The sequence below is a fragment of the Lissotriton helveticus genome, chromosome 1_1, assembly GCF_964261635.1.
Source record: "Lissotriton helveticus chromosome 1_1, aLisHel1.1, whole genome shotgun sequence".
NCBI lineage: Eukaryota > Metazoa > Chordata > Amphibia > Caudata > Salamandridae > Lissotriton > Lissotriton helveticus.
Genome location: NC_136057.1, coordinates 1,152,497,365 through 1,152,523,094, shown reverse-complemented (window position 1 = coordinate 1,152,523,094; position 25,730 = coordinate 1,152,497,365). Strand labels below are relative to the sequence as shown.

The following is a 25,730-nucleotide window of genomic DNA, read 5'->3' as shown; positions in this document are numbered from 1 at the left end:
TACCTGCACCCCAACCTTCTCCTCGTGTAGGCCTTAAGTATTTTGAGTGAAAGTTAAGGGGCAGTGCAGTTGGGTCATATCGTCTCTGCAAGGTCTCACCACAAGTCAAGATAAGAGTTGCGGTGGTCTGACATATGGCACCAGGATAGTGTGTCTCCAGGAGACCCATTTAACTGAGGTTGAAGCCAAAAAGCTTGCAAAAGAAATGGAGGGGGCAGACGTACTATGCCACTTATTTGTCCTTCTCTACGGGGTGCTTGTCTGGATTGCTCCAGGGGTTCTGTTTGCATTGACATACATGGAGGCTGATGTGGAGGGTTGACAGATATTGGTCCAGGGTACATTGGATGGTCAGGATGTGGTGGTCTTTAATTCTTATGGTCCAAACACTAATGGCGACCCTTTATACACTACTCTAGCAGATGTAATGTCACAGACGACAGGGATTGAAACGTTCTGGGTAGGCGATTTTAATTGTATAGTGAATGGGGGGATGTATGACGTTACAACGCATACTTTTACCACGACTACCATTACCACGCAATTTTTACAACGCAGGATCCATTACAACGCAGTACCATTACAACGCATGTATTTACAACGCTGGTACCTTTACAACGCATACAATTACATCGTAAGTATTGGTAAGTTTAAAATATTTTTTTTAATGTAAATTAATTAAAATTAATATAATTTAATTTAATTTAATGTAATTAATTTTTTTAATTTAATTAATTCTATTTAATTTAATGTAATTACTTTATTTTAATGTAATTTAAATTTAATTGTATTTAATTTTTACCCTGTACCCCTTTACCCAAAAACCCAAAACTGACCCTTAATCTTAAAAATATCCCTTTACCCAAAAACCCAAAACTGACCCTAAACCCTAAAAATACCCCTTTACCCAAAAACCCCAAACTGACCCTAAACCCTAAAAATACCCCTTTACCCAAAAACCCAAAACTGACCCTGAACCCTAAAAATACCCCTTTACCCAAAAACCCAAAATTGACCCTGAACCCTAAAAATACCCCTTTACCCAAAAACTAAAAACTGACCCTGAACCCTAAACATACCCCTTTACCCAAAAACTAAAAATTGACCCTGAACCCTAAAAATACCCCTTTACCCAAAAACCCAAAACTGACCCTGAACCCTAAAAATACCCCTTTACCCAAAAACCCCAAACTGACCCTGAACCCTAAAAATACCCCTTTACCCAAAAACCCCAAACTGACCCTGAACCCTAAAAATACCCCTTTACCCAAAAACCCAAAACTGACCCTGAACCCTAAAAATACCCCTTTACCCAAAAACCCAAAACTGACCCTGAACCCTAAAAATACCCCTTTACCCAAAAACCCAAAACTGACCCTAAACCCTAAAAATACCCCTTTACCCAAAAACCCAAAACTGACCCTAAACCCTAAAAATACCCCTTTACCCAAAAACCCTAAACTGACCCTAAACCCTAAAAATACCCCTTTACCCAAAAACCCAAACTTATAATATTTTTAATAAAATTATATACTTACCAATACTTACATTGTAATGGTATGCGTTGTAAAGGTACCTGCGTTGTAAATACATGCGTTGTAATGGTATTTCGTTGTAATGGATCTGCGTTGTAAAAAATGCGTGGTAATGGTAGGTCGTTGTAAAAGTTGCGTGGTAATGGTTGTATACCGAATGCGGAATTGGATTGCCACCCTCCCCAACACGGTTCAAATCCTAGGATGACTGCCAGGTTGTCCGAAGTTATGTCACAACTGGGGTTCCAAAAGGTGTGGAGAGACACTCACCCGTGGCGCTGAGAATATACCTGTCAATCAGCCACACATGGTACGGATAGCAAACTGGATCGAATATTGACAACGCAACAGACAGCTGCAAGAGTGCATGCAGGGACAGATCTGACACAATATGTATCGGACCATGTACCTGTTGCATGTCAATTCCAATCGAGGGGGTGTCCCCAATCTCCCTATTCATGGAGATTCCCCTCGGAGATACTGCAGGACCAAGTGTGTAGGGAAACCATAGCAGAGGCTCTGACTGACTATATTGATATAAACTGGACGTCTGCCCACAGTCATGCGACAGAATGAGAAGCACTCAAAATGGTCCTGAGAGGTAGATGTCTGGGTCTCTCCTGTGAAGTGCGTTGCACTCTACAGACAGAACTCCTTAATGAGGAGCAAACATTGGCAGCCTTACAGGGGTACTCAGGGGGAGAACCAAAGTCAGGAAAATGAAACCAAACTACTGAGACAGGTAACTGAAAGTAGGGACTGGTTAGAACATTACAATTTGAAATCGTACCGATGACTACTTCATCGGGACGGTGATAAATCAGGAAGACTCTCGGCCTGGACTCTCCACCATGAGTTGCCCCACTCCTCTTTACTACACCTTATGGCTCTCTGTGGGGTGAGGCATGCACTCAAAGTGACATTTTGAAGGTATTTTGAGAGCACTTGGAGCGGATGTATGCCAGCCTGAGTGACCCAGACCATTCACAACACACAGAATATTGGGCAGAGCTTCAGGTCCTGCCTTGGGGCGGTGGCAAAGCTGGAGCTGGACTCTGCACTTACATAGAGGAGACTTAGGCTGCTATAAAATGGGGAAGATGTCGCAAAATGATAGCTCCACAGCCAAACGTTATCAGGCTGACAGTACAGTGTTGGCCCTGCCTTCTTGAGGTAAATGGAGAAGCACTAAACAAGAAAGTACTGCTGTTTTCATTGCGCGAAAGTACCATCGCAATAATCTTGAAGTCCTGGGCTGTGGCATCTGATCCATCCTCATACCATCCAATCACAATGATATATATAGACGTAAAGATCCTTTGTAAAGTTCTAGCATTGTGATTGGGTCCGGAGGTTGCACGGTTGGTCCATCTGGGCCAATGTGGGTTCATACCGGGACGAAACACTACTATGAATATCAGAGAGTTAATGCATGTCATGCCTGAAGTGGAGGATAGTAAGCGTAAACTAGCATTGGTCTCTATTGATATTGGCAAGGCATTTGACACCATGAATTGGTGGTACCTCTTGGCGGTCTAGGAGGCAATGGGCTTCGGACCGCAATTTGGAGGTTGAGTGAGCTTGCTGTACACAGAACCCATTGCCAGGGTCAGGTTGGGTAGGATATGTTTTGACCCCCTGAAGGTAAGGAGGGATACATGACAGGGGTGACCACTATCACCCTGTTGTTTGCAATAGCTCTGGAGCCTTTGGCCTTCAGGAAAGACATCGAGAGGTGGGGGATCCGAGTGGGGGGGGGGAGAGAGCACTTTATCTTGCCATATGCCGACAACACGCTTTTCTACCTGTTGGTTCGAAGGGAATTACAACAGTTGCTTCTGGAGACTATGATGCTTTTAGAGACATATCAGGATTGCGTATTAACATTAATAAGTCATTGATATTCCCTCTGGGTTGCTTGGCATCTCAGGATCCTACCATAATACCGGATGTGCCTTTACACTGGAAAGCTGATCAGTTCTGATATTTAGGAATTATGGTTGCCCACACGGCTCAGATGTGGCACCAATATAATATCGATCGAGTGACAGAGGGCCTAACTAGGTCGGTGCAATTCTGGAACACGATCCCCCTGTCCCTTATGGGACAAGTGGCAGTGGCGAAGATGGTGTTCTTGCTACGCTGCCTATATGCTCTACAGAATTCTTTAAACACGTCGCCAAGGACAGTTTTTAAATGTCTCCACACCTTAATAAGAACATTAGTGTGGGAGGGAGGCAGGAGCAGCGAGTCCCTGGTGACTATTCAGTTGCCTTTAGCACTGTCCAATATGGAAATGTACTACCTAGCATTTCAGTTACAGCATACAGCACACTGGTTGTCAGATGGGGACAATTGGGAAAAAGATTTACTGGCAGATGACACATGGGTAGGGACATTGCCATAATTGCTCCACGGGGTGGGAGAGCTGGTGATGTGGTGCCATATCTAATCAAACATACAGCCATATTGTGGGAACGGGCAGTGAAGGTGTTACTGAAACATGCTCCAGTCACAAGAGAGTTTGTATTCTGAGACCTCCCGCCTTTCTACCTGTTGACCTCTGTGGTGGATGCTTGGTGGATGCTACTGCCTGGAGAGAGGAGGGGTGTTTGACCCTGGGAGACCTCTACCACGACACATTTATTACATTTGAGGCGGTGTAGAAGACTTTTGGTGTGGGGTGTGGCCAGTTTCTGTTGACTGGGTGTGAGTGTTTGATTGGTTCAGATGCTCCGTCCATCACCACCCCCTTTTGTACCGCTTTGTTTGCCATAAGTTGGCAGGGTATGCTCAGACGTGAGTACCTTGCTCACTTTGCCACTGGATTCAAGCAAGCCTGGCTGAAGATGGCTGAAATGCCAGAAACCGGTCCTAGGAAGCTTGATTTCGGTCCAGGGAAGGCATGGCTTGGCAGTTCGGGCTGGACTGTTCCCATGAGGCACAGGGTCAGACTGATTTGCATATGGCCATGTCTGAACTGGGGTGGCAGAGTGAGCTAAAGAACGGTGATGGATTAAACCCAGATCTGTTGACTGGGTGTGAGTGTTTGATTGGTTCAGATGCTCCGTCCATCTCCTAGAAACGAAATCAAAACACTAGGAGTTTGGTTGGAACCTGACCTTACCATGAAAACGCAGGCAGCCAAGACAGCAGGCACCTGCTTTGGTCTCCTGCGGTCCGTACGCAAGATCCTGCCTCTTCTTCCCTTCCCATCCAGGAAATTACTTGTCCAGGGTCTGGTCCTGGCCCGGCTCGATTACAGCAACGCCATTTATCTGGGGGCCCCTGAATACACCCTGGCCAAACTCCAACGGACCCAGAATGCGGCGGCTAGGCTCATTATGAACCTCCCCCCTAGAGTGTCGGCCAAGCCTGCCCTCAAAGCTCTACACTGGCTCCCTGTCCGCCAGAGAGTAGAGTTCAAGGCCCTATGTATCACCCACAAGCTCATCAATGGAGCTGGCCCTGCCGCGCTAAAAAATTTGGTCACCCCATATAAAGCCTCAAGACCCCTTCGTTCTGACGCCGAACACCTTGCTACGGTGCCCAAAATCAGGAAGGCTCGCTCTGGCGGTCGCCGCTTTTCGGTCAAAGCCTCCACAGCGTGGAACGCACTCCCTCTCAGTCTACGCCTGGAGCCCTCACACTTGGGGTTCCGCAGAAAACTTAAAACCCTCCTGTTCCCCAAATAAGGCACCCCCTCTCCCCCCCTCTGGACTCTTACAGGTTGATTAGCGCGGGGATGCCTACGGGTCACCAGGCGCTTTAGAAATCGCAAAAAAAAAAAAAAAAAAAAAAAACTGGGGTGGCAGAGTGAGCTAAAGAACGGTGATGGATTAAACCCAGATCTGTTGACTGGGTGTGAGTGTTTGATTGGTTCAGATGCTCCGTCCATCACCTTTTGTACCGCTCAGTTTCTATTGCAAGCACGTATTGTGGACATAGTAAGTGACATCTGGCCTACATACCCGGATGTACCAAATCCCACTGAAGTGTTTAGAACGCTATTGGAGTTTGGCTGAGGTAGGCACTCTGGGCCCTATTACGAGATTTTGGCAGAGCGGTGGCGCGGCGGTGCAAACCACGGTGCCACTGCTCCGCCAAAGATCACCCTGCCTGGCCACCAGATTATGACTTATTCGTAGTCTGTCGGGTCGACAGCTTGGTGGTTCCTCCTGCAGTGCCCTTTAAAAGGCAGCGGTGCCTTTTAAAAAGGCACAGCAGGACTTTTCCACTGATGAGGTTGCGCTCGCCATCCGCTCCCTTCACTCGGGAAAGGCCTCCGGTCCGAACGGTATACCAGTCGAACTGTACAAGCTATGCCCTGACAAAATGGCGCCGTATCTTTGTCGGATGTTCTCGGCATCGCGAGACCTTGGGTCCCTTCCCCGGGATCAAAGACTGGCGTCCATTGCGGTCATCCATAAAGATGGCAAAGCCAGCGAGCACTGTTCATCGTATCGGCCGATATCGCTTTTGAATGCGGAACCCAAGATCCTGGTGAAGCTCTTGGCAAACCGGTTGATCACGGTGATTAGTGATTTGGTACACCCAGACCAGTCTGGTTTTATTCCTCATCGGAATACTGCGCTCAATCTTCACCGTCTTCACGGTGTCTTGGCGAGGGCGGGGTCTCTTAATGAGCCGGCCATCCTGGTTTCTCTCGATGCCTCGATGGCCTTCGACACGGTGGAGTGGCCATATCTGTGGGCTGCTCTTGCTAAATTTGGTTTTGGCCCGAAGTTCATTGAGTGGGTCAGGCTTCTGTATGAGCAGCCGCTGGCTCAGGTGGTGGTCAACGGCAGGGCCTCGGAACCCTTTGTTCTCGGACGCGGCACGAGGCAGGGGTGCCCTTTGTCACCGCTTCTATTTGCGCTTGCCCTTGAACCCCTTGCTGCGTGGCTCCTCTGGGAGCCCTCGCTCAAGGGTATTCGATGGTCCCCGGACTTCGAAGATCGCATATCACTATATGCCGACGACATATTATTGTACCTGACCTCCCCCCGTAAGTCACTAGGAGTCCTCTTCGACGTTTTGAGTTCCTTCGGAAGGAACTCCGGTTTAGTTATCAACTGGGCCAAGTCCTGTATTTTCCCACTCACTGGAGACTCACCCTCTCTGCCCCGCACTTGCCCGATACCTGTTTCTAGCGGTGGCTTTAAATACTTGGGGATCTATATTTCATTGGACCCCGTGGTACGCTATGAGCGGAATTTAATACCCCCGCTTGCCCGGCTTCGGTCGGACGTTGCGGCGTGGTGTAGTTTGCCTTTGTCCCCCTTGGGAAGAGCGGCCCTGTTCAAGATGATGTCTCTTCCCCGTTTCCTGTATGCCGTCCAAAACACGCTTGATCTGGTGCCGGCCAGTTATTTTCGTGAAATTGAGGGCGTCCAGAGGAGACTGGTGTGGGGCGGGCGGCCCCGCATTGCATTGGCAAAGTTGACTTTGCCCTGGTACGACGGTGGTATAGCATTGCCTGATATTAAAAGATACTACTGGGCATCTCAGTTGAGCGCTGTTAACCATGCCATGTACGGTCCAGTTCTGAATCCCGCATTTGAGATGGATAGGTGGCATATGCCCGGGGGCGATTATAACAGAGCGCTCTATTCTAGAGCCGCCAGGAAGAACCTGACGGGTCCCACTAGAGTGGCGGTGCAAGTGTGGGGTAGTGCGACTACGGTTACGGGGTGGACGGGTAGGCTGACTAGAGCGACCCCCCTATATGCCGCGGAGAGGTTGGGTGAACTATGGACGTCGAAGGGTTTCGATCGATGGGACCTTATTGGCATCAGTAAAGTGGGCGACCTCTGGGCCAAAAATGGAGTTAAGACCTTTGATGAATTGAAACAGGAGTATAACTTGAATGATAAGGAATATTTCCGATATCTCCAGGTCCGTCACGCCCTTGAATTGGTTTTCCCAGCCGGCTCTACGATCCCGGAGTATTCTCCCCTGGAGGACAGAGTGCTAGACGGATACGTTCCTGACAGCACTATCTCTCTTATCTATAAAAAAACTCACCAATGATCGTTCGGACCTTCTTATTCAGCTTCGATGTGCTTGGACTGGCGATGGGCTGGAGTTGGACGATGAAGACTGGCAGACTGCGACATCCTCTCCTAAAGAGGTCACGATTCCGGCGCGTCTCCGACTGGTACAGCTGAAGATTCTGCACCGAGTCTATGTCACGGGTCCACGATTGATGCATATGGGTTATTCTGCGGATGGGCTGTGTAAGCGTGGCTGTGGTATGCTTGCTACCTTCCTCCACATCATATGGGAATGTCTGGAGGTAGTGATTTTTTGGACTCAGGTGCATGCGGTGATGGGTGAGGTGACGGGCGTTGAGTTATTGCCTGAGGCCAGACGCTGTTTGTTGAACATTTGGGAGCCGAATGACTGCACTGTTGCTCAGACTCAATGGGTCACGCTGGGCAACATGGTTGCGAAAAGGGACATCGCTCAATTGTGGGGGTCTCAGAGAGCACCATCAGTTCTCACCTGGGAAGAAAACATGGACTGGTGCATGTTTAGAGAAAAAATTGTATATGTTTCCCGTGGTAGGCCCAAGAAATGGGGTAGGATATGGGGTCAATGGAATTCATACAGAGGAGAGATATGCGCTCCCCCACTTATTGAAGCTCCCGACACTCCTCGATCTCCTTGACTGTACGTTTCGGTTTCCCAAGTTCACACAATGCACGATATGTTTCTTGCTCTCTGTCCCCCCCTTCTCCCAGGATCTCTCGTTTTTCATAACACCGCTCATTGTTCGCCTTTTCCCCTGCCGTATGAGACAGTCATTACATTGCAAGGTACCGCCTCGACTCTTTCTATGGTTAAGTTTTTGTTGTTTATTTTGTATAAAATGTGAAACCTTTTAAATATCCTCTTATTGCCACGAACTTTGGATAATATCATGCTTCTTTGCTGCCGGGCCTTCGGTTGTCGGCTGATGAGCTGTGTCTTATTGTGCTACTGTTATTGCATATGACTGGCCGGCCCCGGTGGTTGTGGGCCTGTAACTGTATTCCTTTTCTTACTAATAAAGGTTTTAAAAAAAAAAAAAAAGGCACAGCAAAGGGAACGCCTCACAAGGTTCCTGCACGGCATAGACTCGTAAGTCCATGTCGTGGAGGAACCTATGTGCATGCACACAGGGGGGCAAATGTTATGCCCCCCTGTGTGCATCCACGTATATCTGAGGCACACGGGGGCCCTATAGGGCCCCTTTGTTTCCACCCTGCTATTTTTTTCATGGTCGTTAAACTGCCAAGAAAAGCCTGGATGAGAGGAAACCGTAATATGATTGGTGGGACCGTGGTGGTCCCGCCAAACATATTGCGGCCTCTGACTGCCACTCCTACGCTGGCGGAGCCGGCGGTACTAGTGCGGTCTGACTGCTCAAGTCATAATCGTGCAGTCGGACCGCGGATGAGGCAGTGGCTGAATCTGCCACTGCTGCGCCACCACAAGTCCGGCAGTCCAAGGACCCCCAGACTCGTAACCTGTCCCTTAGTGTCATACTTATATAAAGCCATGATTACAGATAAACCTAAGATCACGTATCGGGCAACCACGTCCTGGGAATATGCACTGGGTTCATCGATAGGGACGCACAGTAGAAAGGTGTTTGTGCATAGTTAAGCAGGGAACATGTAATGCACGGTGCAAATTAGTAAACTACAGCTACAAACACCACACATATATCACCCCAGTGTTACTACACTGTCGCTCACCCCAGTGTTACTACACTGTCGCCTTGACTATGGGAATGAGCTGTTGGCTGAAGTAGGTGAGACGCTGCTTGCTAAATTGCAGGTGATTCAAAATACCACGGCAAGGATGATTCTGAATCGCCCTTCAGGCTCCCCCTCAGGCCCCTTGCTGAGAGAGCTCCACTGGTTACCAGTGAGGAAGTGATCCTTTTTTAAGATTTGTTGCCTTACTTATAATGCTTTAAACGGCAAAGGTCCCTATTATTTGCAAAAGAAATTTACCAAACAGGTTTCTGGCTGTAACCTCCGATCTAACTCATTAGCTCTTCTAAAGGTCCCCCGAATACGTCTAAGTCGTACTGGGGGCAGAGCCTTCTCGTACCTTGCCCCACGGTACTGGAATCAGCTCCCCATGGCCCTGCAAATGTACCTCGTATACTGTTTTTAGGAAACAACTAAAAACCTTTCTGTTTTAATATATTCATCAATTGTTTCCCCCTCATTTCACTAGGCAAGCGCCGAGATGCCCCTGGGTGAGTTGTGCGCTATAGGAATATGCCTAACATAACATAACACTACATCGAATAGGCCCTGCCAAAACAGATAGATGCCACAGGTGTCAGGGCAGACCCACAACCTTTCTTCACTTAGACTGGCACTGTGCTCCGGTACATGCTTATTGGGAATCAGTGGTACAGAGAATGCAGAATACTGAGCGTGGAACAGTGGAAATGGAACCGGCCACATGCCTATTTAGGACTGCCAGAAAGCAAAAGGGTAGGAAAATGGAATGGAAATGTATGCAATTGGCTGTTCTGCTAGCAAAAAGTCGGGTTGCTATTTCATGAATGAGCCCAATCGCGGTCCTAACGAACAAGGATGGATCAAAGATGTTAAAGAATGTGTGGTAGCAGAAGAAATCAGACTTCTGCAGCGTAGGAGGGACGAGCATGCAGAGGAGGATTTTCAAATCTGAGGTAGGGGGCCTGCCAAGGTTAGAGGAGGTTGAAGAGATGTCTGAGCAAGGATCTGACAGGTAAGGTCATATTGGCAATCATGGGGAGTAAGGTATATTTCTGGCAAGAAGGATTAACTACTGGTAAATTTCTAATGTACTGTTAAGTAATCACTTGTCCCTGGGAGTGGGAATATTCCTGATCTACTACGCATTTGGCATGATGGCTGCAATGTATGAAATTGTTAAAGGTGCCATGTGTTTTTTTTCATGTGCTGTCGGAATTGTTAAAATAAATATATTCTTTTAAAAAAGTATGGTTATGACTCAGAATCAGAAGATAGATTTTGTGCGGTCCTCCTGAGAGGATATCCTGTTAGATTCAATGGGCCCAATTAAAAGAATGTTTGTGATGGCTTAACAAGCCAAGGGTGGCAAAGGGGCTGTTGACCTGTTCTAACTGGATCAAAAGATTGATTATATTTATTGCGAAACCGAATTCTGCAATTTCCCTCAAAAGGCACATTGGTTTATTACTGAAAATGAACCCAAATTTGAGCAAACTGATATCCCCTGAAGTTGGTCCTGCACATGGGTTTCTATTTGGTGATCACTTCATGAAAGAAATATCAAAGGCCTTCACCACTCTTGCCAAGGCTCAATCCTCTCTTTGAAAGGTCTACAGCCACTGTGTTTTTTCACTGCAAAGGTTTTTTTTTGTTGTTGACTGAAACCAATTCGACAAAAGATACCAGTTTGCCTTCAATAGAGGAAACTTTGACTTTAAACACCCTGGACCCACTTTCTTCTCTAAAATGTGAGGAGGCTTTCACAACATTATATGAGAGGCCAAACAAGAGCCATACACAATAACAGTAAGTATTTAACACATTTTGGGCCTAATTACGATGTCGGTCAGAGTTGCCTCCGACTGACACCGTTTCACGGAAGGAACCGCCTGGCCATAGGTCGTGGTTCCGATAACCCCATTAGGATGCGACTGCACCAAACTTCCATTTTTCAGTGGGAACTTGTGCGGCGGGCCGAAACTGTCCGCAGCACAAGCTCCCATTGATAAATGGAAGTTTGTAAACATCTGACACATGGTGCAGGGATGTTTAGGGGGGCACCATAGGTACCCCCAGGTCCAAATGCAGAGGGCCAGGGGGGGAATGGGGCCCTGCTAGGGGCACCCAAAGTCGGTTTCCGAGAGCAAATCCATGTCGGAAAGGCCGACATGAATGGGCTGTCGAAAACTGATATCATAATCCTGACGGTAGAAACGCCGTCTTTAAGTGATTATGAGCTCCTTCCGAATGGCCGACGGGCACCTTGAGCCTCTTGGAACCACGTCGGATTCCCCCGCCGGTTTAAACTCCAACCTCAGTCATCATAATACGGCAGTCGGACTTTAAACCTACTATCTTAGTCGGAAAGCCTCTGACAAGTGGACGGAGGCTTTCCGACTGACATCGTAATTAGGCCCTTTGTGTGTATTCGTGGTCGCACTTTTCTTTTTCTGCAATCAAATCACATAAAATGCGGACAGAGAGGTGAGTATCATCCTACCTCTGAGATTATTAACATAATTGTTAATAATTTACTGGCTTGGAATGCTTTGTTTCCACGGTGGCGCTTCTGTACACTAATCCTACCGTTAGACTGTGCCTGAATGGAACTCTATCTGACCCCTTCCTGCTGTCCCGGGGTACGAGACAGGGATGTCCCTTGTCCCCACTGCTTTTTATTCTGGCCATGGACCCATTGGTGCGCCATTTTCAGGAAAAACATTTGCACGGTGGCCTCCAATTCCGCACTGGTCCCCTTCTAGTTTCGCTTTATGCGGACGACACAATTCTATACGTTAGGTTGCCCCAGCTCAATCTGGAACCCGTAATCCTTGAGATTGTCCGATTTGGTAAGTTTTCGGGGCTCAGCATCAACTGGCAAAAGTCAGTCATTTTTCCACTGACGGCTGGCAAGGCTGCCTGGCCCTGTGAGTTCCCTCTTGAGTGGTGCAGTGACGCAGTTAAATATCTTGGCGTATATGTTCACTTGGATACTGCCACTATGATCAGGCTGAATTATGGCAGAACGATTAGCTCCCTTGAATCGCAGATCAAGAAATGGCTGCGTTTGCCGTTGTCGATGGCAGGGAGAGTCGTCGTAATTAAGATGGTGGTCCTTCCTCGATTTTTATATCTTTTTAATAACATTCCCATCCCTCTCACGAAAACCTTTTTTTCACAACTTCAAACATTGTTGTTGCGCCTTATTTGGGGTGACAAGACACCTCGGGTTCGCTTCCAGACCTTGACCCTTCCATATGAATGGGGGGGGTTTGGGGTCCCAGACTTTTATTTGTATTATTTAATTGCTCAATGTTGCTACACGCATGTCTGGTTTCACGCTGATGCACGCGTCCCATACTTAAAACCGGAGGTGGATCTTGTGCTTCCACGCAGTCTCTCCACTATCCTACCTACGGGATTCCCTCGGGACCCCCAAGACATTCAAACCGTGTCCACTACGTGTTGGGCATGGGACAGGTTGCGTAGGTTGCTGGGACTCGAGCTACTCTACTCTCCGTAACCGCCCTTACCTAATCCTTTATGGTTTCCTATCAGGGGTGAGGTCTTGGTCCAGCGCACTCTGGAGAATTTTCACATTCATAAGATAGGGGATTTATTGCCTGAAGACCATGTCTTCTCAATATCAGAAGAGGCCCGGTTCACAGACCAGACCTTTATGGACACCTTTATCATGACACGTGTTCACTCCATGCTTCGGGCCGCATTCCCTTCATTCCCTGCGGCTCCCGAACATACCCCACCATTGACACTGTTGATACAGAGCCCCACCGGCGCACACTTGGTCTCGAAACTATATAAACAATGTGGGATGGCCAAACCTGTGTCGGATGCCAAGATACGAGCGGCCTGGGAGGCAGATTTGGGTGGGCCTATTACTGACGATCAGTGGGAGCAGTGCTGTAGGGCTACTAAAGTGGTCTCATTGAACAGTAGACACAAACTTCACAGAATGTATCACACTCCCGCACGTGCACATAGAATAGATCACAGCAGACCCCATCATTGCCGGAAGTGCTTTGCCCCATTTGCGGACTTTGCCCACCTAGCCTGGACATGTCCCAAGATACACCAGTACTGGTCCCGGGTCCACTCTACACTTGGAGACATACTGTCCATGCAATTGTCTCCCACCCCTGAGATTGCGCTGTTCGGGTATGTGATCAGTTTTCCCCGGAAAGTTAGAAAACTTGCAGCTCTAGGATTTTTATTACCTAAACGAGAGATTGCTTTATTATGGGGCAGTAGGAGAGTTCCCTCCCTTCAGGCATGGCCCCGGAGCTTAGCAGTTCGCAATGTCAACTGCGAAGAGTATTCCACTCTAATCCCTAGTCCGTCACGACCAGTAGACATCTGGGGCCCGTACAGGGACTACATTGCTAAACAGCAATCCTTCCAAGACTCGCAATTGTCAAATGGTATATGATTGCATTACTGACCCTCCTGCTGCCTTCTGTCACTATTACTATGATGCCATTTGCAATGTTTCACTCATTGAAGATATGTCTATCTCTTTATGTGATGTTGTAAGTTATTGATGCCATTGGATGCTTATTCCTCATGACTGACCGTGTTGTATCGGCTATTTGATTTGCTTTTTTGAGAATTCCTTGCATCATATTTGTCCTACATGTATTATTATTATCAATGCTGCATTTTACGTTGTACTGATTGTCCTATCCTTTGTATGCAAAACCTGGAAAATAAAGTTTAAAAAAAAATAATAATAATTTACTGGCTTGCTATGTCATACTTTTTCGGTTCCATGTTTGATAGTAATATTTTTTTTCTGGTACTTCACTTGCCCAGTCTATAGCTCCTTAATCTGCTTAAGTACCCAATTTGATTGCAGTCTTCTTACTGTTTGCCACTGTTATATTCACAACATAAAAGCACTTACCCTAACCCTTCAGGAGAAATCGTGCATTAGGGATATTAGAACAACCCAGGAGAAATTAGACCTGTTTAATTACCGAATGCAACAGTCTAGGAAAGAAATTTGGCCACTTTACTTCTTAAAAGTGTAAGGCGGTGCCGTATATTGTGTGTCTTTTGGGTACTGATGTGCTCCCAGTGTTTTGTGCTCTGAGCAGGGCCAGTTGAATGGGGTACACTATAGGTGTAGATCTCCTGAACTTTACTGGTTGCAAGGGCTTTGTGTTACAGCCCTATGCAGACACAGTACAGACACCGTAGGGTAAATGCTCTTGTTTGCTGGATTGCAATCCAGCGTGAGTCCTAATCAATCAATCATCAAGGCTTGTATAGCGTGGCTTGCCAGCCGGGGGGAGGGGGGGTCTCCAGGCGCTGTGGGGTTTGAGCGATACTCGGTCGGAGAGAGGTGGAGGTCGAAGAGCCAGATCTACAGATGCTTCCTGAATTTCCTCAGGGAGGGGAACGTGCATAGGTGGAGGTCGTTCCAGTCCTATATTTTACTACACGTCTGCCGTAATTCTGTGTAACGCTACAAAAACAGCATTAGATTGTGTACAATTCTAGGGCAGTCTATTATTGATTTTATATGTGTTGGTGCACAACATAAGGGAATGTGTTGGTGTACTGATCGTGTTGGTGATGGTAAGCATCAAAAGTGCATTTTAAATGGCCATAAAGTAGACCATGTACTTAAAGGTCCCATGCTCGTGCAGTGATGCATTCTGGACAGGATTATAAGCTTCGATGGCAAGTTCCCTCACTGTATCTGAAAAGATGCCACCCCCTGGAGAGAGGAGCTTTGCTGAGAAGCATCTACCTGGTAAGCTTGGAGTATGAGACTAGGCAAGCACAAAAGGCAATGAGCTCGAGGCTGGTGAAGGGGAATACCCTAGATGCTAGCTCCCTGAATGCTAACTTTTTTGGCAAAATGAGCTATCCTTCTGACACAAATGAACGAGTATGAATTATTCCAGCTTTCCAAATGACCTCCTAATATTCCACGGAGCTTGCAAAAGCCCTGGGCTCTTGGAATGTTGCTCGCTTGATCTCCTTTGGGGGTATGACAGAAAGGATTTCATCTGGATCGGGGGATGCATGGTTCCTATCGATCAGGTTTGAGATCTGCTCCTCGTGATCCTCGTAGAGAGTACTAATATGGAGTATAGGAAGTGTTTGGTTGCGGTTAAAAGACGTCATGGGGTCTGGTTTGGACTGGTTTAGAAGGGCGTTGGCAGCTGCGGCATTCTTGGCTATAAGACTGTGGTTACATGTCAGGAACGTGACCGGGGAGGGGATTGTCCGGCAGGTCTCTGACAAAGAGCGACTGTCTTCACCAAGATTCTTCACAGGGAGAGAGATATCTGGAAAAAACACAATATTTGTTAATGTGGTTTTAAGAGGACTTAATATTTCCTGCCTTAAATTCATGTTAATCACTAAAGCTTTCATATCCAACAAAGTAAAAAAAAAATCACCACTACAGAACTCATAAAAGCCAAACCAAGAGAAAGAGGTTAAAAAACACTTCACAGGTCAACAACACATACATTACTTGGACAGCAACAATGTTAACCATGTACATTTTCCTACATGAATCACCATCTGCGAGGGCTGAACTTTAGGGAAGGTTATAAGAGAAAAATCTAAGTGGCATGGAAGCCTTTTCACAAATCATACCATGCTTACCATACCTGTTTTATGGTGCTTTTTTCTTCTAAATTTCTGCCTGTATTTATCGTCTTTTTAATTAATCGGTATGTATGTATAACTCTTGAACGTTCCATGGAAAATCAAACTGAAAATAGTACTGAGTCAGATTTACTTATGCAAAAAGTGTACACTTGCTCATGTATACCTGTTGAGTTTTTATACTGTATTAAGTAGCAATATACAAAAGATCATAACTATGCGAACTTCATTTCACAAAAAATGGAGGCCTTAATCATCTGGTTGAAATGGATAAGATGACTTTGTTTTCTTTAGGATCAAGAGGCACATGCGAATATCATCCAATGCTACCTCTATGCCTCTATGGCCATACAGTCCACTACCAGGACACCCAGGATCAGTGGTGTAGCGTGGGTTGCCAGCAGCCAGGGCAAGGCAAGTATTACGCCCCCTAACCCGTGGACCATTAGCACTTCCTGGTAAAAATATTGAAAAAAAATTGTACTACAATTTTCTCAATGGGAGCTTGTGTTACGGCTGTAATACAGCTCCTATAGAGAAATGTGTGTGTGTGTAAAACCCTGCACTCTGTGGGGGGCACCTCATGGTGCCTGCTACACATTACAAGGTTTTACAGGGGGGTGCCTTAGGTACTCCCTTGACCACCAACTGTAGGCCGCGTAGGCAAGGGGATCCTGCTAGGGGCCCCAATGTTGCTTTCTGGCAGACTTTCCATGTCGGAAAGGCTGGCACAAAAAGGCTGTGGGAAACCGACATCGTAATCCAGTGCGGTTCCGACTGGCAGGAAGACACCAAGAGCCGGTCGGAAACCGAGTCGGAATGACCGGCCGGTTTATGTTCCGACTGCCCACATAGTAATTGGGCAGTCAGATCGCACACCTAAAGCCTCGGCCTACTGGGGTCTTGCCTATGCATCTGACAGACCAGCATACGCACCATCTCATTTATCATAGTGTGCATGGGCGTGGCATCTTTTTGGAGAGGTGGAGGGAGGATGGACTTGTAGGTACCGACAAATGAAGATGCAGGCTCTTAACTCACCCACTCTGGGGGAGAGAGTGCTCTGCAACTGGCAGGTGCCAGTGTTCCTAGTGCAGGCCGAGATGGTACTGAATTGCACAGTGCCTTGTTTGACAGCCCTGACTTGGTTTCAGGAGTAAGCCGGCAAGTTGACCCATTCACGTCCTCATTAACGGTGGGCATTCTGCTGTTCTGCCTGTGAGTCATGCACACCAATACTAACTCTGTGATGGGAAGATATGTTGGAGTGACTTGCTTTTCCTAAATTAATTGGCACATAGGTAGCCTTGCAAACCACAGAATGTCAGATTTTGATTGCGCTCAGCAATGAAATACCACTAGAAAAACTCTTACTGTGAACTTCCAACAGAGAACATTTGTCTGTAGCAACGACGCTGCTAACAGGAAATCCTCCATAATGCCTGTTTCCCTCCACAAGCACCCTCACTCCAACCCTAACCAAACACTTTACCCTAACTCACCGGACTGTACACTTATCCTTTTTAGGTCTCGCTGAGCCAGCGAATGCGCTGCTCGGAGAGACATTTAGTAGGTGAGTTTTCAAAGTGCTACAGGCTGGCCTAGAGCTTGCGTTCACGCGAGCGTGCACACGCGCAGCCGCCATCTGTCTCCTCAGTCACGGGTCATTAAGCTGCTTGTTCCTTTCTTTCATGGCTCATTAAGCCTTACTGCATGCTCCTCTACCCCCTTGCTCCCTGCCCTCACTACCCCTCCAACGCAGCTCTCACTACCCCCTCCCACGCAGCCCTCCTCCTCTGTAGCAACCCCCTTCCCTGCCTATCCTTTCCTCACGACCAATCGCATAAACACACAACACACACACAACCACACACACACAACCACACACAACCACAGCTTTACACAGCCACACACACACAACCACACACACACAACACACACAACCACAACCACACTCACACACAAAACCACATACACACACCCACACACACACAACCACACACACACAACCACAACCACACCCACACATAACCACAACCACACACACAACCACACGCAACCACAGCCAAACACACAACCACACCCACACACAACCACACACACAACCACACACACAACCACACAACCACATCCACATACACCACCACACACACAATCACACACACAACCACGCCCACACACACACAACCACACACACACACACAACCACACACACAACCACACACACAACCACACACATAATCACACACACAACCACACAAAACAACCACAACCACACACACACAACCACACACACAACCATACACACAACCACACACACAGCCACACACACAGCCACACACACAACCACACAACCACACAGACAACCACACCCAACCACACACAACCACACCCAAACACAACCACACCCAGCCACACAACCACACACACATAACCACACCCACAACCACACACACACACATACACAACCACACACACCCACCATACTCACAACCACCCATAACCACACTCAACCACACACAACCACACACCCACACAACCACACACACACAACCACACACACAACCAACCACAGACACACAACCACACACACACACACACACACAACCACACACACAACCACACACAACTATACACACAGCCCCACACCCACACAACCACACACACACAACCACACACACAACCACACACACACACAACCACACAACCACACACAGCCACACACACAACCACCCACACAACCACAAACACACACAACTACACACACAACCACACACACAACCACACACACAACCACACACAACCACAAACAATCACACGCACACATAACCACACACAACCACACACACACACAACCACATACACACACACCCACACACACACCCACACCCACAACCAGAACCACACACAACCACAACCACACACAACCACACACCCACAACCACACACACACACAACCAACAACACACACACAACCACACACACAATCACAACCACACACACAACCACACACACAACCACACACACACACACACAACCACACACACACACCTACCCACCCCCAGCCACTGACTGCCTATCAGCCTCCTCTCAGCCAGGTAGCGTGATCGATATCAGTTTCACGTTCACTCGGTCAGTTTCACTTTCACGCGATCAGTTTCACTTTCACGGCCGTGTACGCCGTTAAAGTTTTCGCGTTTCTAGTTTTATTCAGCATTCACTCTTGTTTCCTAGTGCTTGACAATCCAATCTCTACAATATTTAAGCAGCCTGCACATCTCCTTTCAACTATACCACTCCATGCATTTTCGACGATCCACATAGATATCAGTGGTACAGACAAAGGTAACCAGGTTTCTTATCCTTCCTTCAAGCAATAACCAGAATGCTAAACTACATTCGTGCCCCACTTAGTTTTAAACAGCAAACAGTTATTCTAATCGGTTTGTTTCACAGAGGTTGTGTCTTAGGAGAAGGGCAGTGGCACTCGCATGGCACTAAACGTTAGTGTGTCCAAAAGAGCTGTTAAAAAAAAAAGTTTTATGAAAAATTGACTCTTTTAAAAATTCTGATTCCACCAGAATCCGAGTCATCCACAACACTCTGTTTTTTGGTGGTTGTCAGCTGTGAAAAGGAGACCAATATTGCCCCCATTTTTATTATTCTGTATCTTCGGTTCAATACTGGGGTGCTTTTTTAACTTGTCTCTAGTTCATTGCGAATCTTACCGTTACTAATTCAAATTGTGTTAACTTTGGCTTATTTGCAATGCAAACTTTATCTCAATAAGTTGCTGAAACAAGCTGCAAGTCCGCTATGGAAGCCCATTCATTTGCTAATTATTTTCCACATAAGGTTGCAAGTCCATTAAGTAGAGTTTTCAGGATTTTGAATAGTTTCTTGTTTGAAGATGTTACTCTCACCTGTGCACCCCACTACTGTACTAAGGTTACGAGTGACCTGGCACCCGCCTTTCAGAGGTTCTTGCATCCACCCAAGTCTGGCCTGGCACTGGTGCGTCCCAGCCTGGCACACACTGGGTCATGATCTCTGCACCTCCTTCTAGACCCCAGCTCACTACTGTTTGCAATCTGTCACTCACCCCTCACCTCCCTGGCACTCACCCTTCACACCTCAGGCCTGGCAGTCACTCCTCGCACCTGGCACTCACCCTTCTCCCTTTCTGGCACTCAGCATTGACTCTCTGTGACACTCAACTGTCACCTCCCTGACACTCACCCTCGACCTTCCTGGTACTCATACTTCCCTACCCTGGCACATATCCTCACCTCCCTGACACCCACCCATGTCCCTCCTGGCATTCACTACTCGCCCCCTTGGCACTCACCCTTCACCTCCATGGCACTAGCCCTTCATCCCCCTGGCGTGGCAGCTACCCTTCACCCCTTGCACTCACCCTTCTCCTCCCTGGCACTCACCCTTGACCCTCTTGACTCTTACGTCTCACCTCCATGGCACTCAACCTTCATCTCCCTGGCACTCACCTTTCATCCCCCTGACCTGGCACTCAACCTTCACCTCCGTGGCACTAGCCCTTCACCTCCCTGGCCTGGCAGCTACCCCTCACCCCTGGCACTCATACTTCCCCTTCTCTGCACTCACCCTTCCCCTCCCTGGCACTCACCCTTGACCCTCCTGACTCTTAAGTCTCATCTCCCTGGCACTCACTCCTCACCTCTCTGGCACTCACCCTTCACCCCCATGGCCTGACAGTCACCCTTGTCCCACCTGGCATTCACTACTCACCTCCCTGCCACTCACCCTTGACCTTCCTGGCACTAGACCGGTTTTCTCCAAGAACAAAAAATAACAAGCATTGGCATAGCCAATAGGTCTCGCCTTTGGGACCTTATAAGTGTTTAGCCAAGCAACAGTTGATGTTGTTGCACCAAGGATATTGTGCTGCATAACTAAATACTTAGAAGGTCCCAAAAGCGAGACCTATTGGCTATGCCAATGCTTGTGCCATTATTGTGGGCATGGATGCAAGACAACAATAAAAATGTCCAGATAACTGGTGATTAATTATCCTGATGGAGAGCAATCCTTTATGTGTTGGTAGTTTTAAAATGCAGATAAACTGTATTTTATGCGGATAGCTCAGTGGGTTACTGCGTTTGTCATACAGATTCTTGTGTTACAATCCCATCATAGGACAGTGACCTATCAAATGTCATCAAAGAGTTGCATACAAACCTGAATGGTATAGTTAGAACTTCACTTTTTTTGTGTTGCAATATAGTTAGAACTTACCCAGTTATTCTAATGTTGCTAAAAAGAGTTCATTTAGGCAGATATTCATTTTTATTAGTAAAGCTAACCCCCCAAACATTGTGGTATGCTTTAAATCCTGAGTTGTGCTTCTCCAGACCAACCCCTTTTGAAATATACTGCCCACCAGTATGGATGACGTGATTCCTACACCTTGTAATCCTCATTGGCTTATGTGACATTCCGTATAGACTGATTTACATACTTGTATGATTCAATGTCTCTGTTTTTGTTAGGTCTTGCCTGCGCAGCGTGCATGCATTGCGTAGGAGGGGACCTCTTGGAATCGATTAGTTTTGTTGGCCAAAAACGTGCATGCTTTTCATTGCTTTCTATTGCAACGTGTGCACGTTTGGCGTTTCCCTTGCAGGAGTAAGCTTTGGCGACATCTGTTTGTAATTATCTTGCAAACAGATGGTGCCCCTGCTCGCTCCTGCTTGGGAAATGCTGCGTGTGTCTGTTTTTTTCCCCTTCGTAGACGCTTCTCGTTTCCCTGCTGCGCTTGTTATCACCTGCTCTTCGCTCCCCATTTTCGTCACTAGCTCTTCTCACCCCATTTTTCTTGTCACCTATGTTATCACTCTCTGTTTAATGGGATGCTTTGTTTGGCATAGTTTGAAAACTGAACTGCTTTTTGGCTTTTCTTTCCCTTTCCTTCCACCCTCACTGCTGATTTTGTAGCTCACTTTTTCCCTGGTCTTCCCCCGTTTCTCGGTGCGCTACAGCTTTCTCATTTCCTCCCTTTTAATCATCTTTCTTTTCTCCTCTTCTCTTTCCCTTGTTGTCTCTCCACTCCCTGCTCTTTCTACTTCATAATTTCCCTTTTATCCTTTCCTCCCCCCAACTCCGTCAGGCTCAGTTTCCTAATCGCCGCTCTCATTTCCCCTCCTCGCTCACTTTTCTCGCGCTTCCATTTCTTTGTCTCCCCTTACCCTTCCTCGGATACTTTTATTAGACACCCGCGCAACTTTCTTCCCTTTCCACAGCCCCCCTTTATTCCCTTTTTTCTGTTGCTAGTTTCCACTTTTTGGGTGGAAATGTAGCAACAATGTTTGCAAATAAACGTATTGAGATCCAGAAAAACAGGTCCATATTTCATCATTGATAATATTTAGATTTTTTTAATGGTCTGAATGGTGAATTTAGATATTCATATTACATGTAATATGGGTACAATCTTTTTTCTTAATGGTGTATCTCTTCCGTATTATTAGTTGAAGGTTTTGGTAATAGATACATAGTTGTATATTGCACATAATTGCACTTCAACACACAATCCATTCCACACTTGCAACGAGGGGAACCAGGGGATGGACACTGAGGCAACGATAAATGTTGATATGCTGGGTCGGCGGCTGAGAATCTAGTGATAATCCATTGGTATGTGATAAGGCTTTGACCAGGGAGAAATAATTTGCACTTTATGTTGTGTATACGTAATGGGTATATATGGGGATACTTTTAAATATGGATGTAACCTGTGAAAGTTTAAGTTGTTGTTTAAACAAATATGTTGATCTACAAATTATATTTGACTAAATGTAATGACGGCATGGTAAAGTGTGAAAGGAAAAAGAACAAGCATTGGCATAGACAATAGGTCTCGCCTTTGGGACCGTATAAGTGTTTAGCCATGCAACAGTTGATGTTGTTGCACCAGGGATATTTTACTGCATAACTAAATACGTATAAGGTCCCAAAGGCGAGACCTATTGGCTATGCCAATGCTTGTTTAGTTAAGTGACATTTCATTTCAATATTATGAAAAATTCTGGTCACAAACTTTTAAAAATTAAATGGCACATACAATTGAAGATGATGAAGGACGATGGAAGAAAAGACCGGTAACTAGATGTTTACTAGAATACACCTGGTCTTCCTTTGCCAAAATCCGTACAACAGCAACAGTTATTTAAAAGAAAGTTTAAACTACATAGAAACTTCAAAGAGGTGCACGCAGCCACTCTCAGCTTTAAAGCTACGTCACTTCCTGCTGAAAAGGGAATGTCACTTTCTGCTGAAAAGGGAAGCATTTGGATATTCTAATACCCTTCAAGTTGTATTGTGCGCTAGCAGACCTTTCCAAACTAATGAGCAGGAGCAGAGTCCCTCAGTTAGTTTGTCACTCAGTGGTTACAGCTCAGTTCTGTTTTTGGTGACTATGTGGTTCATACATTGATCCATCGATGTAATCTCAAAGCATGGATTGTTGGCATGTTGGTCAATCAAGTAAAAGATGAAAATCAATAGGATTGTTTGCTAATCTAGATAGAACAACCATAGTTAACGAGGAAACGCATCTGACTAGGCTAGATTACCAGTCGTTATGCCATGGCTGGGACACATATAGATCTTGCTAACAGGGAAGAAGTTTGAATTAACCATGTTTGACCTTCATCCCCTTACAACAAGCAGAACCAGAAGACCTGCTGAGCACGTTAGAAAAAGGATATTGCTCTGCCTTCTCAACCCTGGCAAGTGGGTTCAAAAGTGTCTTAAATCTGATTCTCTTCATCAGAGAATAAATAAAACGTCTTAAGACCCAGATGATCAATTATTTATATTTGATGGGCAGGGTGTACATAATGTACTGGTGCTGGTGATTGTTTACAAGAGTCTCCATTAGACTTTAAATCCACTAGAAGAGACCTAGAAAATATTGATAGGAAAATGAATACAGTGTGAATAGTGATTAAAGAACTGTCGTTGGTATATATCCAGGGAACGTATCGGATTTAAATTTAGCTCAAAGAGAGGTTATGAAGCAAGCAGCTGGGTGATCGAGAGCAGGCGAGAAGGCACAGAGGGCACTGGCCTGTAAGGATAGCAGAGAGGGAAGTTTACAATAAATGATATTGAAACGGCAATCATCAGTAACAGGCGGCCAAGGGTGATAAAAACAGTACAGGATGCTCGATTTCCTCTAAAAAAGAAATGGTTACGCTAGATACAGCAGTTTCCATGTCAATCATAGGCCCAAGTGAAGTGATCACAAATTCAAAAACAAGCATTGGCAAAGTCTATATTACATGCCTTTAAAAGGCCCAGCTATTGTTTTTCCAATCCTTTTTGACGGAGAAGAACAGCCTCAGAAAAAAAGCAGAAGAATAGAACTCATCCAATCAGAACACTGTAAGACTGAAATGCTCCGGGACGAATGTAAGACTAGGGAGGATAGCCACTGAATCAAGAGAAGTCAATGCGGATAGACAACAAACCCTTCCACTCCTGAGCATGTGGCTGACCCAAAGACCACCCTATGTATTTGACTTGTATTAGAAACAACAGGTCTTGCCACAGACAGCTAAAGCTGTGCGTAGCTGAGACTTACAAAATAGACTTTGTGTAGTGATACCCCAATTTATTGGAGTTATACCTGGTAGATGCTGTAAGGCCTAATAGATAAATGTAACCTTTTCAGAGAAAAGGAGAGCTGGGAGGTGTCTTTCACTCTCCCTCAACAGTTAGGTTTGTGTGGTAAGGAGTATTTAGCACCAGAAGTGCCTGTCAGAAAATCTCTCATTCACAGGTGGCATATGAGAGAAGCATGCCCCTAAACATAGTATGCCCTCGCAATAGTTGATATTTTACTTTATGATTATTTATTATACACTATTTGTCTACAAATCCTATGCATTAGAATGATTGTATATTTTATGAGTAGCAGAGCAGCAATTATGTAAATTACTGCAAAGGTCAAATATGCTGCAAAAACATTTCATTACGCCTCCCAACCCTACACTACTAGTTTTACCTGAATTGGATTGAACCAGCCTAATGGTACGGTTGAGCAAGTTTCAGTTAAACAAGCTAATATGGCAAGTGATAAAATGCCTCGCCTTATACCTTATAGTGCCCTCAGATTCAGAACTCCATGGTTTACCATCCATTCGAGCAACCAGTCCATGTATCTTACCCACCACCTCTACCAATACCTTGTATATCTTTTCCAAGAATGGTGCTCCTTTTGAACAAGTGAACCACATGTTTGTTCAAGCATCCTGTATAATTAGATAGGAGCTGAGCATGAGCCCAGCCCTTCTTGCTCCAATGAACACAGAGATTATTGAAAAGATATATACGTTATTGACACAGGTGCTAGGACACATGGACTGGTTGCTGGAAGGGATGCTGAACCCATAGGCACTGTGACGTATGCAGTGGCATTATTTAACTTGCCATTATAGCCTAATAATGAAACACTAAAACTCACTCAACCATCAGCCAGAAATATATCAAGACATAAAACCTCAAACTACCACCCAGCAAAGCATGCAAACGCTGCATAAGTTGGAAAGACAGAGTGCTTCAGAGGAATGAAATAACAGGAAGCACAAGGAGATGAGAGACAGATACAAGAAGCCCAAGGCCAAACATCCTGAGCTCAGGTCTGGGGTCCCAGAAAGAGGGTCAGCCCAGGAACCTAGCTACTAAGGACACGTCCAGTGGGATGTTGAAATCAAAACCTTAAAGTCTGAGTAGACAATGCAAGGACTCTTGACATGAAGTT

General features: G+C 46.2%; 1 protein-coding gene across 1 annotated transcript in view; it reads right to left on the bottom strand.

Annotated features, from left to right (window-relative positions):
- Positions 1 to 15,197: 15,197 nt before the first annotated feature.
- The window catches only part of PANX2 (pannexin 2), a 184,882-nt gene continuing 174,349 nt past the window's right edge, over positions 15,198 to 25,730 (bottom strand). Inside the window, exon 4 of the mRNA XM_078656651.1 lies at positions 15,198 to 15,600. Coding sequence (XP_078512777.1) covers positions 15,230 to 15,600 — 371 coding nt within the window. The 3' untranslated portion in view covers positions 15,198 to 15,229. The remainder of the gene's footprint in view (positions 15,601 to 25,730) is intronic.